Source organism: Euprymna scolopes, chromosome 31 (genome assembly GCF_053919585.1).
Source record: "Euprymna scolopes isolate OS-2025 chromosome 31, ASM5391958v1, whole genome shotgun sequence".
Classification (NCBI taxonomy): domain Eukaryota; kingdom Metazoa; phylum Mollusca; class Cephalopoda; order Sepiida; family Sepiolidae; genus Euprymna; species Euprymna scolopes.
In genome coordinates this window covers 32999250-33016700 of record NC_136512.1, presented here as the reverse complement: position 1 = coordinate 33016700, position 17451 = coordinate 32999250, and the positions used below count along the sequence as shown (strand labels likewise).

The 17451-nt window shown below is 31.4% G+C and overlaps 1 protein-coding gene across 2 annotated transcripts in view; it reads right to left on the bottom strand.

Annotated features, from left to right (window-relative positions):
• Nucleotides 1-17451, bottom strand: part of LOC145255684 (tyrosyl-DNA phosphodiesterase 1-like) — a 94316-nt gene that overhangs the window by 27453 nt on the left and 49412 nt on the right. For both annotated transcript variants that reach the window (XM_080114248.1, XM_080114249.1), the window contains exons 5-9: nucleotides 13874-13929; nucleotides 11551-11647; nucleotides 7967-8001; nucleotides 1236-1328; nucleotides 252-422 (exon numbers count right to left, since the gene is read on the bottom strand). In XM_080114248.1, coding sequence (XP_079970374.1) covers nucleotides 252-422; nucleotides 1236-1328; nucleotides 7967-8001; nucleotides 11551-11647; nucleotides 13874-13929 — 452 coding nt within the window. The remainder of the gene's footprint in view (nucleotides 1-251; nucleotides 423-1235; nucleotides 1329-7966; nucleotides 8002-11550; nucleotides 11648-13873; nucleotides 13930-17451) is intronic.

Sequence of the window (17451 nt, the reverse complement as noted above, 5' to 3'; positions counted from 1 at the left end):
ACATACACAACTGTCCGTTATACAAAAAAAATGGCCTCATCAAAAACACACACCAACACATACCAAAACACACACAAACCAACATACACAAAAACAAATGTGTTTTTTTTAATCATCGTATTTTAAGTATTTTTTCTGCATCGAACACTCATCAGTCACAAATGATAACACACCTGCCACTCCACTTGCCATTTCCATACGTCATACCAGCCCCCACCGCTGACAAAAAAAAAAGAAATGATGCAACTTACTTTGCTGCTGACATATCATGTGCAAGAATGTGTCTTTCCCATTCAGATAGAGCTGAATTCCGATAAGCTGTCACGTATTGATGCAGGTCTTTCTTGAACGATGTTGGAGAATGGCCCTCATTTTTGTTGGCACCACATTTCAACTTTGGAAACAATGGACTAATCCACATACTAAACAAAAACAAAGCAAAAATATCTATATATTAATATGATAGCGTGTTCATTATTTTCTGTGTCACGCTTACATCCGGGTTGTTTAATTGTTATGTACTTGTTGTAAATAATTTTACCAAGAATTTTTCATAAGTTTTGGTTTCTGTTTTGATTATAGCTGATAGCACTTAAGTCATCTATTTTTTTTTTATAAATAATTTTATCAAGAATTCTTCATAAGTTTTGGTTTCAGTTTTGATTATAGCTGATAGCACTTAAGTCATCTATTTTTTTTTTATAAATAATTTTATCAAGAATTCTTCATAAGTTTGTGTTTCGATCATGGCTGAAGGAACTCAAGTTTTATATATATATATATATATTTTCATAAGTTTTTATTTTGGTTTCGATTCAAGCTAATGCACCCAAGTCATATGGATATATTTTTTTTTTTTTTTTTGAAATTGCAACTCAGATTCCCAACAATACTTAAATTTGTATACTTGTATTATTTTTGTATCAAAAGGGTTCAAGGCTCATGTGTCAGTGCTTCTTTACAGCAGGCATACACCAACCATGGGCACTTATTCCTACACCTCTCCACAGTAATGCTAACGATTTCACATTAATCACTTAAAATCATTTAAAATGATTTTCTTTATTAAAAAAAAAAAAAAAACTACTTTATCAAGTTATATGATTTTTGAAATATGACATTTTTGTTCTGTAATGGATGCATACATAATACAGACTTTTCTGTATATTTGTTTTTTATATTTAGGTGGAACTGTAGACTTGCACAAAAAGAAAGGTTGTTAAAATGCAACTCACGCTTGAGTTTTTTGGTGCCAATCTCCGGGAATCAGATTGGCAGTGTGAATAACCACCTTCATTCCGTGTTCATAGAGAAGAAACATCATTTTCCTGGACAAAAATGAAAAAAATAAAAAGGTACTTGTACAGTTTAATCAAGACATTAAAAAATGAAAACATTGAGAAAAAAAAAATTATAATATTACATATTGTATGTATCCGTTTCGGATTGAAGATCTGAAAAAAATTTAATTTTATTTGATCAAGTAGTTTGTTTTTTTTACCACGGAAAAACACGTTTTTATGAAAGTGCGTTGAAGTCAGCCATTATGGAAATGTTTTAAAATGCCACGGGGAGATAACTCAATGTAAAGTGCCGAGACTCCCTCCCCATCTTTATTACTAACTTTTCTTCCTAAAAATTTAACCTTTTGCTCGGTATCATAAACTACAAGATGAAATCAAGTGAATCTTTTTTTTTTTTTAAGAACTTCATTCCATAACGGATACGTACAATATAACCTTTTTTCGATATTTTCATTTTTTATGTCTTGATTAAACTGTACAAGTGCCAAATAAAAAGCAAAAATAATTTTATAAATATATTAATAAAACTTGCTAGCATTACCAGGCAACATGAATACAAAAATGAAAGTAAAAAAAAAAAATTCAAAAGTATGCCACATTTTTTTAAACGTTTCTCTCTACATGCTCAGTCACAACTTTGAACACACCTTTGTTCTGTCTACTTGGTAACTGGTTCAATAGAAAAGAAAATAATCAGGGCTCTACATTGCGAGTAAATCACTCGCATTTGCAAGTGATTTTTCCAGTTGGCGACTAAAAATAAAAAAAACACTTATCTTTTTGGCAACTGTTTTTTTTTTACCGACAACTCTTCTAATAGTGAATGAAAAATGTCTTTTCAACTTATATTTTCTTAAAAAAAAAAAAAAAAAACGAGCAAAGTCAAATTATTTAAACAGTAAAACAGTAATAGAACAATATACCTTTTTCTTCTTTAAAGGAAGGCTTCTGAAAGAAATATCTCTAAAATGAAATTGATCACGTGGTATTATTTCGCAAAACTTTGACAGTCTTTTGAAGTTTCAAAAAGAATATTATTGGAATAATATTAGAACTACGCATGCTAACTGGTGTTTTGCGGTTAAGGTCTTCAGAAAATTTAAAAAACAAAAACAATTATTTTGCTATCTCTTAAATACAGCGTTATATTTAATTTAAGCTACTACTGCAGTAAGTCAATTTTCAAATATATTTTTCTTTAAAAAATTTACATTCTATTAAAATATTCAGTTAATGAAGCAAAAATAAAAAAAGCATGAACTTTATAAAAAAAAATGAACTTTATAAAAAAAAAAAAACACGTGCTGATGCTTCCTTCCATATCTTAAAAACTGCCCCAATTTTGAATGGATTCTTTGGACTACTGTTCTCATCTTAAGTGTTATTTTCACATTTGATATAACATTTTAATTATATAAAAAATCATTAATACAAAAAAAAAAAAAAAAATTTTTATTCTTCAAGAATGAGAATTCAATAGAAACGTTTTAATTTGAATAAAATATGCATCAAGTGTGCTTGAAACCAAATCACAACGTAATATTATGAAAATAAACAAATATTTTACTTGTTTGAAATTTATCACAAATATATTTCAGAGATATACTTCAGTGTGTTGTTTTATTTCTTTTTTTTTTTCCTTTTCTTCTTGATTGCCATGTTGTAAATTTGGAGAAAGAAGTCTGTATAGAGCCGTGCATTGTATCTGGCGGTTGTATTTTGAATTGTTTGAACTGTGCGCAGATAACGCGAGAATAACATCGAGAACGAGAGTTCAATATAGAAACGTTGTTTTAATTTGAATAAAATAACATACGTATCAAGTGCACTTGTAACCAAATCACAACATAATTAGGAAAATAAACAAATATTTTGTTTGAAATTTATCACAAATATATTTCAGAGGTAGACTCCATCTTCAGTGTGTTGTTTTGTTTCTTCCCCCCCCCCCTTTTCTTTTTTATTGCCATGTTGTAAATTTGGAGAAAGAAGTCTGTATAGAGCAACGCGTTGTATCTGGTGGTTGTATTTTGAAATGTTTGAACTGTGCATAGGTAACGTGAGAATAACGTCAAGAATGAGAGTTCAATAGAAACGTTGTTTTAATTTGAATAAAATATGCATTTATTTATTTTCCTAATATTACGTTGTGATTTGGTTTCAAGCGCACTTGATGCATATTTTATTTTATTCACATTTTATTCTACTTTTTCTAAAAAAAAGTAATCGATAAATATTTCATAAAGTAATATATATTCATAACACTAAAAACAAATCCAAAACAGTAAAACAATACCATTTTATTTATTATTTTATGCAAAATACAATCAAGTATTACTTGATAAATAGATATTTTTAAAATATATATAAAAATATTTTCAAAGTAAAAAATATTGTTAAAAATAAAAACATGTACAAAATTTTTCGATATTTTTTTTTTTACACCAATTTAATCATTTTTTTTAACTACAACAGGAAGTTTAATAAGCAGGACACTTATATCAATGCAATTTTTTTAATCTGACACCGTTTCCGCCAGACTTTGGGTCGCCTGTTCTTCTGCATCACCAAAATGTCATTATAATTATTAACATTAATATTAACAGCATTAGTTTAGGTATTTTGGATCAAAGTTATGACAAGGTTAAACCATTGGGAAAAAGTTTTTATGCTTCAAGTTCTTTATATCTCTGAATATTTATTAATGGTATTTAGTTTGGTTGTTTGTAGAGAAAAATTGATTCTGCATTTGGTTTGCAGAAGATGAGAGTTCTGCAAAGGGAAAGAAAAAAAAAACACTATCATGAATGTTTGATACAATTAAGTTAGGAAGCCGATATCTTCAGACAGCCTGATCTGGTAACAACAGAATAAACAAGGTAAGCTTTAGTGTTTCAAAAACATTATGTATGAGCAAGATCTGATATAAATGTACAGAAGCTATCTCAATCAGCCATAGAGTATCAATATACTGTACGATGGAGCGGTATGTTTGAGGACTTATTACATTTTGTTTTTACCTTAACTGATACAACAGAGTGGTCAGAAGATCCCAGTGGGGACAGAACGGAAGATGAACATCGCTCAGGGCAAGTTGTGAAGAAAAGGTCTAGGAGACTTGCATACAGACCGTCAGTGTTGGGCACATGGGTAGGTTCATGAACAATCATAGTGAAGTCATAAGCAATAGAGAAATCGTAACAGAACCTCCCCTCATCATGTTTTGTTTGAGTCAGTTAACCATTCCACATTGTGAACATTGAAGTCTCCACAGACATGCAGGTTAGCCGAAGGATAGGAAGTGGTCAATTACACTCTTAAAGATAGTAACTCTGCTTTTGCGGGGACAATAAACGCAGTAGTGTGTGCAAGTGCAACTCGGAAGCACATATGGGCAATTTCAGGTCTTTTTTGGCAATTTCCTACCACATGGAAAGCCATCTTTAATGTAGGCACATATTCCATGCCCATGGCGATCTTGGGGGTTAGATTTGGATGTTAAGTAAGAGTATCCATTAATTACGAACTCATCTAGGAAAATAGTCAGTTCAATGCCAGTTTTGCTTAAGAATAATAGGTCTGGTTTAGTCTCCTGTAATTGGGTTTCAACCTCTGGAAGGTTGGAACGTAGACCCCTGATGTTGGAGAAGGAGACATGGTAGTAGGGGTGGGGGTCTATGTTGGAAGTTGGAGATCTGGGTTTAATCATGTATTTTTTCTGGAAACTTTTTATGGAGTTTTGGGATTTGTCGACAGACTTACTTACAGCAGGGGAGAGAGGGAAAATAAGGGAGAAATAGAAACAAAGAAAAAAAAAAATAAATATATATATATATATATATATATATATATATTTTGTAACACATAAGGTAAAGCCATAACAATTACCCACTAATATGGCATCGAGAAGCCTCACCAGAAACTACTACATTGTCCAGAATCCATTCACCAAATGGCAATACAGCCCCAGTACTTTGCACCTGCTGATAGGACAGCCTCCTTAGTGGTTAATCCAAGGTTCAGGGTCTCTGACTATCAGGCGGATAACGTCAGCTTAGATAACACGTTTACCTCCAGCACCCTTATTAGTGACAAGGATAGACATAGAAACAGAAAATTTCCAACATATCTGGCGACTGTTCATGCAAAATACTGCTAACCTAGAATACAGCTTTTTCTTCTCCCTTTGTCAGAAAAATCACTCATTAAAAATGAGGACTGAGAGACAAATTAGGAGAAGCGAAAGTAACGAGAGCTGCCCATAACACATCCACAATGCATTGCCTATTAAAAAAAAAATAATATTTATGTGTTAAAGGGAAAGTTTGGTGATAGATTCCCCCTCTCACTAACTGAAAATAAATAGCATTGTGGAATCTATTCATGCTATTTTTAAAATCAACTTGCTAGATATAACGAGTACATTCATGGACGAGAAAATCTATTAAATCAAAGAAAAAAATATAAATTAAAAACTGAAACCTAATAAAACATAGAATACATATCACAATTAAACAACTTATCTGCTAAAAGCTTCTGTCTTCAATGCAAACTTTTAAAAATAGTCTTCGTTTTAGGTAGAGTTCAGTGTTCAAAAAAATTTTAAATTAACCGTTGAAAACGCTACTTTTGTTCCACAGTTGGTTTCATGACATTTGTATTTGATTTTTTTTAGCACTATTGCATCCTGTAGAGAAGTGGGGGGTTTTTTTCAGCATCTGTTATAAATTTGTTCTGTGAAAGTATGCAATAGTTGCAAAACACTATCCCCTTCTCACATTTGTAATGGGTTTCTAAATGATCACATTATTATTACAGTGCGCTTCATTAAATGCATGTCCAAAAAGAATATAATGAATGTCCAAAGACGAAAAGTATGAATATATATATATATATTTAAAAAAAAGAAAAAAAAAAAAGAAGGAAGTGAAAATTATTCATGAAAATGTAGGATATATGTTTTGTGTAAACATCATCCTTCGCTCGTAGGCAATCAGAATGAGAAAAGAAAGTTTTATCCTAATAAATTAGTTAATGGGTACTCCTGCAGTTTAAATCCCGTTTTTCCAGGAGTCTCGCTCAGCAATGCCCGACAAATGATGAAAACCGCCAGATTATACAGAGTGAGAAAAAAAGAGATGAGAGCAATCAGACAGGCAAAAAATTGGGAGAAAAAAAAAAGGGAAAGAGGGGGCGGACCTGAACAAAAATCACACCTCCTCCTCCCTAAGAACGACTTTTGGAATAAACACCCACAACCTCCCCATGTTTAGAATGGCTTTCGGATTTTTCCAATTTTTTCAGTGGATTATTATTGATTGAACACTAATATATGGGGAGGGGGGGGTCTCGTTCAGGTCCGTTCAAGAGAGTATTTTTTCCCACCCTAATCCAGCATAGTATAAACACCCCCAACCTCCCTCATGTAAAGCCATTGTTTTCAGAATAAACATCCCAAACCTCAGAAGACGTTCTTAACATGGGGAGGTAGGGGGTGTTTATACTATGCTGGGTTAGGGTGGAAAAAAAAAAATACCTTTTTAAAAGCCGTTTAAATGTATTAGGCAAAAAGAAAAAATAGATTATTATTTTTTGTTAGGTGTTAAACGACACTGGGTTATGGCGTTAAAAAATATCACACTAACTTTCCATACACAAACAAAAGATATTTTTGTTCACCAATTCAAAGAAACAGACTTTTATAACACCCTACAAACAAAAACAGAATAAAACAGTTGCCAATAAAAAAAGAAAAAAAAAACAATAAAATTTATGAATGTATTATGGAAAGTTGTTTGATTTGAAAAACACAAAGAAAGACTGTAGAAGATACACTTACTGTTAGATACTATACATATGTTTGTGTATGTTTTTATGTTAGCAGAGAAGGTAAACAGTCATTAGTTATGTAAAAAGGGATGGAACAATCAGTCATTGTTGTTATATGTTAGAAATTAAGTGTCTATTGACTGAAATTGATGCCTGTGAATCAATATTTGTCATAGCGATGCCATATTGTAATGTTTTGAAATGTTTGTTTAGAATGATCTAATTTTGAAATAAGATAATTAACAGACAACCTATCAGAGGCAGCAGTATTTCCTGAGGGAAACTTTATTAATTTTTGATTCTAATATGAGGAAGTTAATGGTATATATGTGTTTGTATGACCCAGTTACGGGTTGCCTAAGCATAGAATCTGTGGAATGTGTAGACTTCCTCCCAATGTCAACTGGTAGTAGTGGTAGGACTAAATATTTAGAAGAAAAAATAGGTACCTCTTTCTCTAACTGCGCGATTGTGATGGTGTTGCTCATCGGATGTAATGTAGTATTTTATTATCACAATTGAATGTGTCTGCAAAAGTGTTTGAAAGTTACATAAGATAGTGGCTATTAACCTAGCTGTATTAAATGTGGCATCTGTTGTTGCAAACCTACGATACTTTGGTCCAGAGGGGAATTTCTGCAGGCATTTTATTATATATGGAGATATGTATTAAAATAATCAGGAGTCACATTAAACATTATGTATAATGAGAGTTGCTTTGAGTGGTGAAATACAAGTCTTTTCGTTACAGAAATAATGTAAAACACTAGTTTTAATTCTCATATAAACAGTTAAAGGAAAGAAAAAAGTAATCGAATAATGGTCTCACTTACGAATGATGGGTTCCATAAGGAATGTCCAATCGAGCCTGAATAAAAAAAAGACAAGACATTTTTTTCAAGATATACTTACAGTTGTCTCCAAATAAAATTTACACAAAAAAAAAAGTTACTTGCATGACCGTTTTAAAGAAGTGTGTTTCAGGTGAAAGCATTATTACATACTTGTTTGTTATGTCGAAATTAATATAAAATTCCAAAAATTTATGAAAAATTAATTAGCAGAAAATTAATTACAAGTTAAAATAGAATTTATCAACTTATTAAGTTTATGCTTTAAAGTGCATAAATTGTGCAACCAAATAAGTATGACAAACTGACTTATCTCCCTTGACTTAAATTTTTAATGAATGTAATTGTAGATGTTTTTTTTTTTCTTGGATCATTTTTCATAATTCTTTAAATTTGGACTAATTTCGACATGTGTATAAATAATGTTTTAATCTGAAATGTGTTGGTTTAAAAGATCATCAATCTACACAAGTACCAGTTTAGCTACATTTCTAAATTATATAAATTAGAAAATCTTTATTCATAACAACCACCTTTGCTCTTTATGTAAGGTAACAACCGGGCAACGCCATGTAGAAAGCATTTATTGTCTATTTATCTGTCTAGGGATAATTAAACAGCGGAGATTTGAATCGTGAGAAAGCAACGGATTTAAGCAAGCATACAGGTGCAGAGGCCAAGGGGTCAGGTTGACAATCAGTCAAACTGGGTGATCGGTAAATTGCACTGGAAGTAGGCCAAGCAAGAGCCAGATCTGACGTGTCACGGGTTCCGGTTTGGGGTAAGTTAGTGAGTTAGGTCCTAGAAACCGAGGAAGCAAGATGGGTTAAACGTCTCCCCATAAGGGGACGATGGTCTCTAAATAGGTGCAGAGAAACACCACAAATTCGAGATCGTTGATTTCACTCCATGCTACGGAAGAGGAGATGCTGGGGAGTGAAATAAACCAATATAAGAACATACGTCATCTTGCGTCTGTCTTGCATGCATGCTATGTTGTAGAAGAACCTAGCTCCAAGATGTTGGTGAATCCCCTAGACAGCGACCAAAAGACAGAAGGCCACGCAGCAAAAGGTATGTCATTTATAAATGTAATGTGAATTATGTAATAAATATACGTACCCACGAACGCTAGACAAGTCACAGGCCATTAAATAAAACACACACAAAAGACAAAGCACATGAAGACATTAAATAATACACACACAACATATATATATATGTATATATATATATATATATGATAGGAGTCGACTATATAACACAACTCGATTCCATCTGTCAGCAAAGCTTATAAATGCCTTGCTTGTAAAATTCTTTAGATTTCGATATGTAATATGAATCTAACTTGTTAAATCTCCTCTCGTAATGTTAACCTAAGGTCATCTAAATGGTTTTGTACTTCTCAAAATCAGCGGTGATCCAAGAGAGCTAGGTCAGGAGATTATGCAGGATGCCGCAAGATTTCCCAACCAAATTCTTTTGAGGATATTTGGATCAATAATGACGTGTAAGGATGAGCATTATCATGATGGAAGATGGTTCTCTTTCTGTTGACTAAAAAAGGTTGTTCAGGTCAACATGGGTAAGAATAATGCAGAAAAATATGAATGATGTTTAATAGTCTGAAATGGAAACTTTATAAATTAATCATGGTGATATGTTCAAGCAATAGTAATATGCATAAAATAACTTACTATGGTTTAAAATGCCCTTTCAACAAAACATCAAAAACTTTTGCATTAACCTAATATTATTAAAGTATTTATACATAATCACAGAATTACATTAGTAATTCCATTTTTCAGACATAAATCATCATAAAGGAAAAAAAAAAATAGTTTAGTTTATTTTTTTAATTAAAGTGAAGGAGTTTTTTTTGTTATCTACTTAATCATTAAGTTACATTTTATAACATTATTACAGAAAACATGTACTCTGATGATTTCATGATCTGTTGAGACGCCATTATGTTTGAAATGTAACTTATACAAGGGAAGTAACTCAGTTTGGAAATTCTGTTTATTATTTAAGTATAACTTTTGTAATTTTTTTTCAACCCCTATTTTCATTAATGATTAATTTTCTACTTTATCATTTTTTATAATTTTTGAATATTTTACTAATTTCCACATGACAATTGAGTAGATATGATTGGTTTTGATTGAAATTAAATTTTTTGATTTGCGTTCATATACCGAACAAGCAGTGATTGCAGAAAGGATTGAATTGTTATTAACGATTCCACAGGTGGCATTTAGGGATTAGGGTTTGGGGTCAAGGGGATGTAGTACATCCATTACTCTGAACCAGTGATTCCCAACCTTTTTTTACAAAGCGACATACTATGGAGTATTTTTTTTTGCAGCACACCTATCACAAAAAAAAAAAATGAATATTTAACAATGCTTACCAAATTGTTAAATATTTTGAATTTTCGATAATAATATTACCGAAAATTCAAAATATTAAACAACTAATTTATTTATTTATTTACAGACTGTTATCCTCATCTTTATAGTAGTTGTTTTACAATGTTTCGGACAACTATTCTTCTGGTCTTCGTCAGGTGATCAACCTTGATTGCCCTCCACGGCCCGTGGCGCAGTGGATAGAGACATTGAATCTCTATGGTTCCAGGTAAGCATTGCCTGAGGATAGCGGTTTCAATCCTACCCAAAGCAGGCCAGAGGATTAGTTCGCAAAAACGTGGTGAGATGTCAACAATTATGGAAGGCGGTTATTACTGAGGATACAGTTAAGAGATTCAGCATTCCTATCCAGTCGCAGTTAACCACCTGACGAACCCTATAAGAATAGTTGGCTGAAACATCGTGAAACAACTATAAAAGATGAGGATAACAGTCCGCAAGTAAATAAATTACAAATTACTCATATCAAAAAATTCCAATCTATATATCTATAAAAGTCAACATGTCTGTGTCTGTCTGTCTGTCTGTGTACAATTTCCCTATGCAATAACTCCATTAATTTTTAGTCTATAGACTGGAAATTTGATATACAGGGTACTGAGATTTGGGAAAATCTATGTGATCAGTTTTCGGACAGAAATTTGGCTGTTAAGGGGTCAAAGTTCAACGATTTAACCTTTGAGAACCGTACCAAACTCCTCCGACAATTTGGGGTCTAAACACTTGAAATTTTAGATATAAGTTCCTTGGACATGAATCTAACTTAATAACTTTATTTGAGCCCAAAACAATAAATGTTAAGGGGTCATAATAGGGGTCAAAGTTTTTAAAAAATTGACCTTTTTTTTTTTGTTTCTTTTCTTGCTCAGCATACACCTCCAAATACCCGGGCAACGCGGGGCACCCATGTTAGTAATTAAATAAATTTAAACTAACAATTTATTATATACATTTTTATTTCTTCTCTTTTTGATATTTAGGCATCAATATCACAAAAGTAATAATGTGTGAGTATTTATTAATGCAAACAACTCAAGTTATAACAATATGAAAGCTGTTTTGCACCCATATCTTTGCGATGGCACAGTAGTTGGAAGCAATTGTTCTAAACAGTATAAGACAGAGTTGTCTCACCTGACATAATGACACATGGGAGAATTTAGCTGCATCCTGCTGTAAGCCTTTTTGTTCGGCGCCCGTAAACCCATGCACAATCAGGAGAGGCTTCTTCCTAAAGACAAAAAAAAAAAAGAAAAAAGAAAATATGTACATTTATTGTACAAATAATACAATCAGTACAGCATAATCACGTTGATACCCCGATTCTCATCAGATCACCGAAGTTAAGCAACGTTGAGCCTGGTTAGTACCAGATGGGTGACCATTTGGGAATTCTAGTCACTATATGTGACTTCCGCTTTTCTCGGCATTGTTTCCAGTCGTCCTGAACTTCCACTTGCTACTGGTATTCAACAATGTTGATGGAGAGGTGTGGTTGGAGATTGTGCAACTCTTGCCACAAAAATTTCACGTGCAGGCACCTTTACAGTTGGTATCTATAGTCTGTCAAGGCTGAAGGAAGCTTAAAATACAATCAGCAGAATTTAAACTTAAAAAAAAAAAAGAAATGGGATTTTCCATACAGCACCTCTCTATTGCCATTATTTGAGCGAACTACTTGTGCCTGCTCGACATTCGATGAAACTTTCTGATGTTCTGAATGTTTTTTTTTTTATTTTGTGATTGAAAGAGATTTTCATTCATCTTTATATTTAAATCTAATATTCATATTTTATCAAATATTGAATTGCGTATTTATATTTATTAAATGAATTTACAAGATGTTTATTTAATTTTTTTCCCTTTATTAAGCTATAATCATAAAACTGTTATTAATAGACAACTTGGGTGGAGGGATGTTATGGCCCTGCAGGTGTGAAGACCGTTCAGGACCACACCTCTTGCTGATGGGATGCTGAAAATATTCTCTTTTATAATTTAAACTGGATGGACATAGAGCAAAGTTTATTTGGCAGTTTAACTCATTGTATTATTTTTCTTCCTTTATTAAGCCATGGTCACGTACGGCACAATCACGTTGACACACCAGTTCTTGCCAGATCACTGAAGTTAAACAACGTTGAACCTGGCCAGTACCAGATGGGTGACCATTTGGAAAGGCTAGACGCTGTATGTACCTTTTGGGAAGGTTGGGCGTGAGGCCAGCACTTTCACCCCGAAAAAAGAACTCTTCACTACAAAAGCATCTATAAAGTTGTGGATGGCCTATGTCCCTACAGGGGCTCAAGGCTATGGATGGATGGATGGAAACCATGGTCATAAAATTGTTATCAAAAGACAAAGGCTACTAAGCTAATTAGAGAATGCATAAAACTTAGGAACATCACAATAGTTAGCCAATACGTAACTCTGAGAATGTGACGGTGATACATATTCATTCACACAATTCTGAGGCAGCACGTTCAGGACTACAGAACACAATGCGAAAGGAGATCCTTATGAATAAAATGATAAAATAGGATACTTAATAAAAGACATCCGACACACCAAAAATCCACCGAGCTATAGGGATGTCATTCCTCTTTATCCTCAGAAAGTAAGTGGAAGTTGAGAATTTGCTTAAATGTAACAGAACACTATGTTACACAAGATCGGACTTTATTCACAGTCTCTAGCTGCACATTTATGGAAACAACAAAACAAAATTAAAATAACCTCTTTGTTCTTTTCAAGACTTCATCTGCCAACGCAATAGTTTTACACATCTACCGACTAAAGGATTCTCATCCACTCTTATGTGATCAAACTAACAAAGAACTGAAAATAAACGGAACTAGAAAATGTTTCTGTGCCATCGAAAAAAAACCAATAATAAAAGTAATCAATTAATGATATTCCACTGACGTCGGATAACTATTTTTTTTTCATGTAAGTACAGAATTCAGCCTAATTAAAAAAACAAAAGTACAGAAATGTTTTTATGATGGATGTATCCTTCACAGAACAAAAATGTCATATTCCAAAAATTACATAAATTGATCAAGTAGTTTCATTTTTCTTTTTTTTTTTACAAAGAATATCAAATTTTATGATGAAACGAGAACAGTTTGTCTTAATCTACCATGTTTAATAAAAGGGACAACTGAATTCAAACTAGCAAGATTTTAAAATCAGTCTTATAAAGGCTACAGTACACTAATAATCACTGAAAAAAAAAAAAAAAAAAATCTATATAAAAAAAATTACTTGATCAATTTACATGATTTTTGGAATATGACATTTTCATTCCATGACAGATTTTTCTGTATTTTTGTTTTTTAATTAGATTGAATTCTGGATAATTGCATATTTTTTTTAAATCTAGAAATTCTATTAACTTTTTAATTTGGTTGTACATAGAAAAATTTATCGTTTTTTATGCAAAAGAGTAGCTTACCTGAATTCTGGAGAATACTGTTGAACTAACCATGAAATATCAATCATATAATTGAACTGGAAAGAAGAGAGAAAAAACAGAATTGCATGTAAAATATTATTCTTTAAAATAATTCTTAAATGTACTTGTTAAAATATTTCAAATGAATTATTAGATAAATTGAATGGTGAAGTAAGTGTCAAGAGAGGGAAAAGAGTAATAAAAATAATAAAGAAAATATGGGTAAAGAGAGAAACTAGGAGAGAGATGGATAGGCTAAGAAAGACAGGATGAGAACAAGAGATAGAAATATAACAATGTACAGAGTGGTTTGAAAGTCTTGGTAGTCATCACAAAAATGATGGTTCGATTGTTACGTCTACAAAAAAAAATGTAATCTAAAAATCTAGTAACCCCGATCAAAAACAGGTTCTCCAAAAATTTTGTTACTTCTACCAAATACCAAAAAGTCTTATTACCCTTTTTGAAAAGGGATATCCAAAGTTATTCCTACCAGAAAAGTTTGTCCAAAGTCATTATTCCTACCAAAAACTGGGATTCAAAAATCTTGTTATTCCTTACCAAAAATTAAAAATGTTTATCCAAAAGTGGTTTTACCTCTACCAAAAAGGGTTATCTAAAAGTATTTTTAACCCAAACAAAAATGTTTATTCAAAAGTCTTTTTACCCTTACCAAAAAGGGTTATGCACAAGTCTTCTATCCCTACCAAAAAGGATTACCCAAAAGTTTTTTACCCCCTACTAAAAAAGGTTATCCAAAAGTTGTTTTAACCCCTACCTAAAAAGTCACCCAAAAGTCTTTTTGCATCTACCAAAAAATATAACAGCAATGAAGGCACAATCACAAAAGCACAACTTTGTAAAACATCTTATGGCACTGTATATTTTGTGCCACCATACAAACATACATAATCCTTTCTATTTTATACATTACTGTATATTTTGTGCCACCATACATACATACATACATAATCCTTTCTATTTTATACATTACTGTTACTGTATATTTTGTGCCACCATACAAACATACATAATCCTTTCTATTTTATACATTACTGTATATTTTGTGCCACCATACATACATACATAATCATTTCCATTTTATACATTACTGTACATTTTGTGCCACCATACATACATAATCCTTTCTATTTTATACATTACTGTATATTTTGTGCCACCATACATACATACATAATCCTTTCTATTTTATACATTACTGTATATTTTGTGCCCCCATACATACATACATAATCCTTTCTATTTTATACATTACTGTATATTTTGTGCCACCATACAAACATACATAATCCTTTCTATTTTATACATTATTGTATATTTTGTGCCACCATACAAACATACATAATCCTTTCTATTTTATACATTACTGTATATTTTGTGCCACATACATACATACATAATCCTTTCTATTTTATACATTACTGTATATTTTGTGCCACCATACATACATACATAATCCTTTCTATTTTATACATTACTGTATATTTTGTGCCCCCATACATACATACATAATCCTTTCTATTTTATACATTACTGTATATTTTGTGCCACCATACAAACATACATAATCCTTTCTATTTTATACATTACTGTATATTTTGTGCCACCATACATACATACATAATCCTTTCTATTTTATACATTACTGAATATTTTGTGCCACCATACAAACATACATAATCCTTTCTATTTTATACATCACTGTATATTTTGTGCCACCATACATACATACATAATCCTTTCTATTTTATACATTACTGAATATTTTGTGCCACCATACAAACATACATAATCCTTTCTATTTTATACATCACTGTATATTTTGTGCCACATACAAACATACATAATCCTTTCTATTTTATACATTACTGTATATTTTGTGCCAACATACAAACATACATAATCCTTTCTATTTTATACATTACTGTATATTTTGTGCCAACATACATACATACATACATAATCCTTTCTATTTTATACATTACTGTATATTTTGTGCCACCATACATACATAATCCTTTCTATTTTATACATTACTGTATATTTTGTGCCACCATACATACATACATAATCCTTTCTATTTTATACATTACTGTATATTTTGTGCCCCCATACATACATACATAATCCTTTCTATTTTATACATTACTGTATATTTTGTGCCACCATACATACATACATAATCCTTTCTATTTTATACATTACTGTATATTTTGTGCCACCATACAAACATACATAATCCTTTCTATTTTATACATTATTGTATATTTTGTGCCACCATACAAACATACATAATCCTTTCTATTTTATACATCACTGTATATTTTGTGCCACATACAAACATACATAATCCTTTCTATTTTATACATTACTGTATATTTTGTGCCACCATACAAACATACATAATCCTTTCTATTTTATACATTACTGTATATTTTGTGCCACCATACATACATACATAATCCTTTCTATTTTATAGATTACTGTATATTTTGTGCCCCCATACATACATACATAATCCTTTCTATTTTATACATTACTGTATATTTTGTGCCACCATACATACATAATCCTTTCTATTTTATACATTACTGTATATTTTGTGCCACCATACAAACATACATAATCCTTTCTATTTTATACATTACTGTATATTTTGTGCCACCATACATACATACATAATCCTTTCTATTTTATTCATTACTGTATATTTTGTGCCACCATACAAACATACATAATCCTTTCTATTTTATACATTATTGTATATTTTGTGCCACCATACAAACATACATAATCCTTTCTATTTTATACATCACTGTATATTTTGTGCCACATACAAACATACATAATCCTTTCTATTTTATACATTACTGTATATTTTGTGCCACCATACAAACATACATAATCCTTTCTATTTTATACATTACTGTATATTTTGTGCCACCATACATACATACATAATCCTTTCTATTTTATACATTACTGTATATTTTGTGCCCCCATACATACATACATAATCCTTTCTATTTTATACATGACTGTATATTTTGTGCCACCATACAAACATACATAATCCTTTCTATTTTATACATTACTGTATATTTTGTGCCACCATACATACATAATCCTTTCTATTTTATACATGACTGTATATTTTGTGCCACCATACAAACATACATAATCCTTTCTATTTTATACATTACTGTATATTTTGTGCCACCATACATACATACATAATCCTTTCTATTTTATACATGACTGTATATTTTGTGCCACCATACATACATAATCCTTTCTATTTTATACATTACTGTATATTTTGTGCCAACATACAAACATACATAATCCTTTCTATTTTATACATTACTGTATATTTTGTGCCAACATACAAACATACATAATCCTTTCTATTTTATACATTACTGTATATTTTGTGCCACCATACAAACATACATAATCCTTTCTATTTTATACATTACTGTATATTTTGTGCCAACATACAAACATACATAATCCTTTCTATTTTATACATTACTGTATATTTTGTGCCACCATAC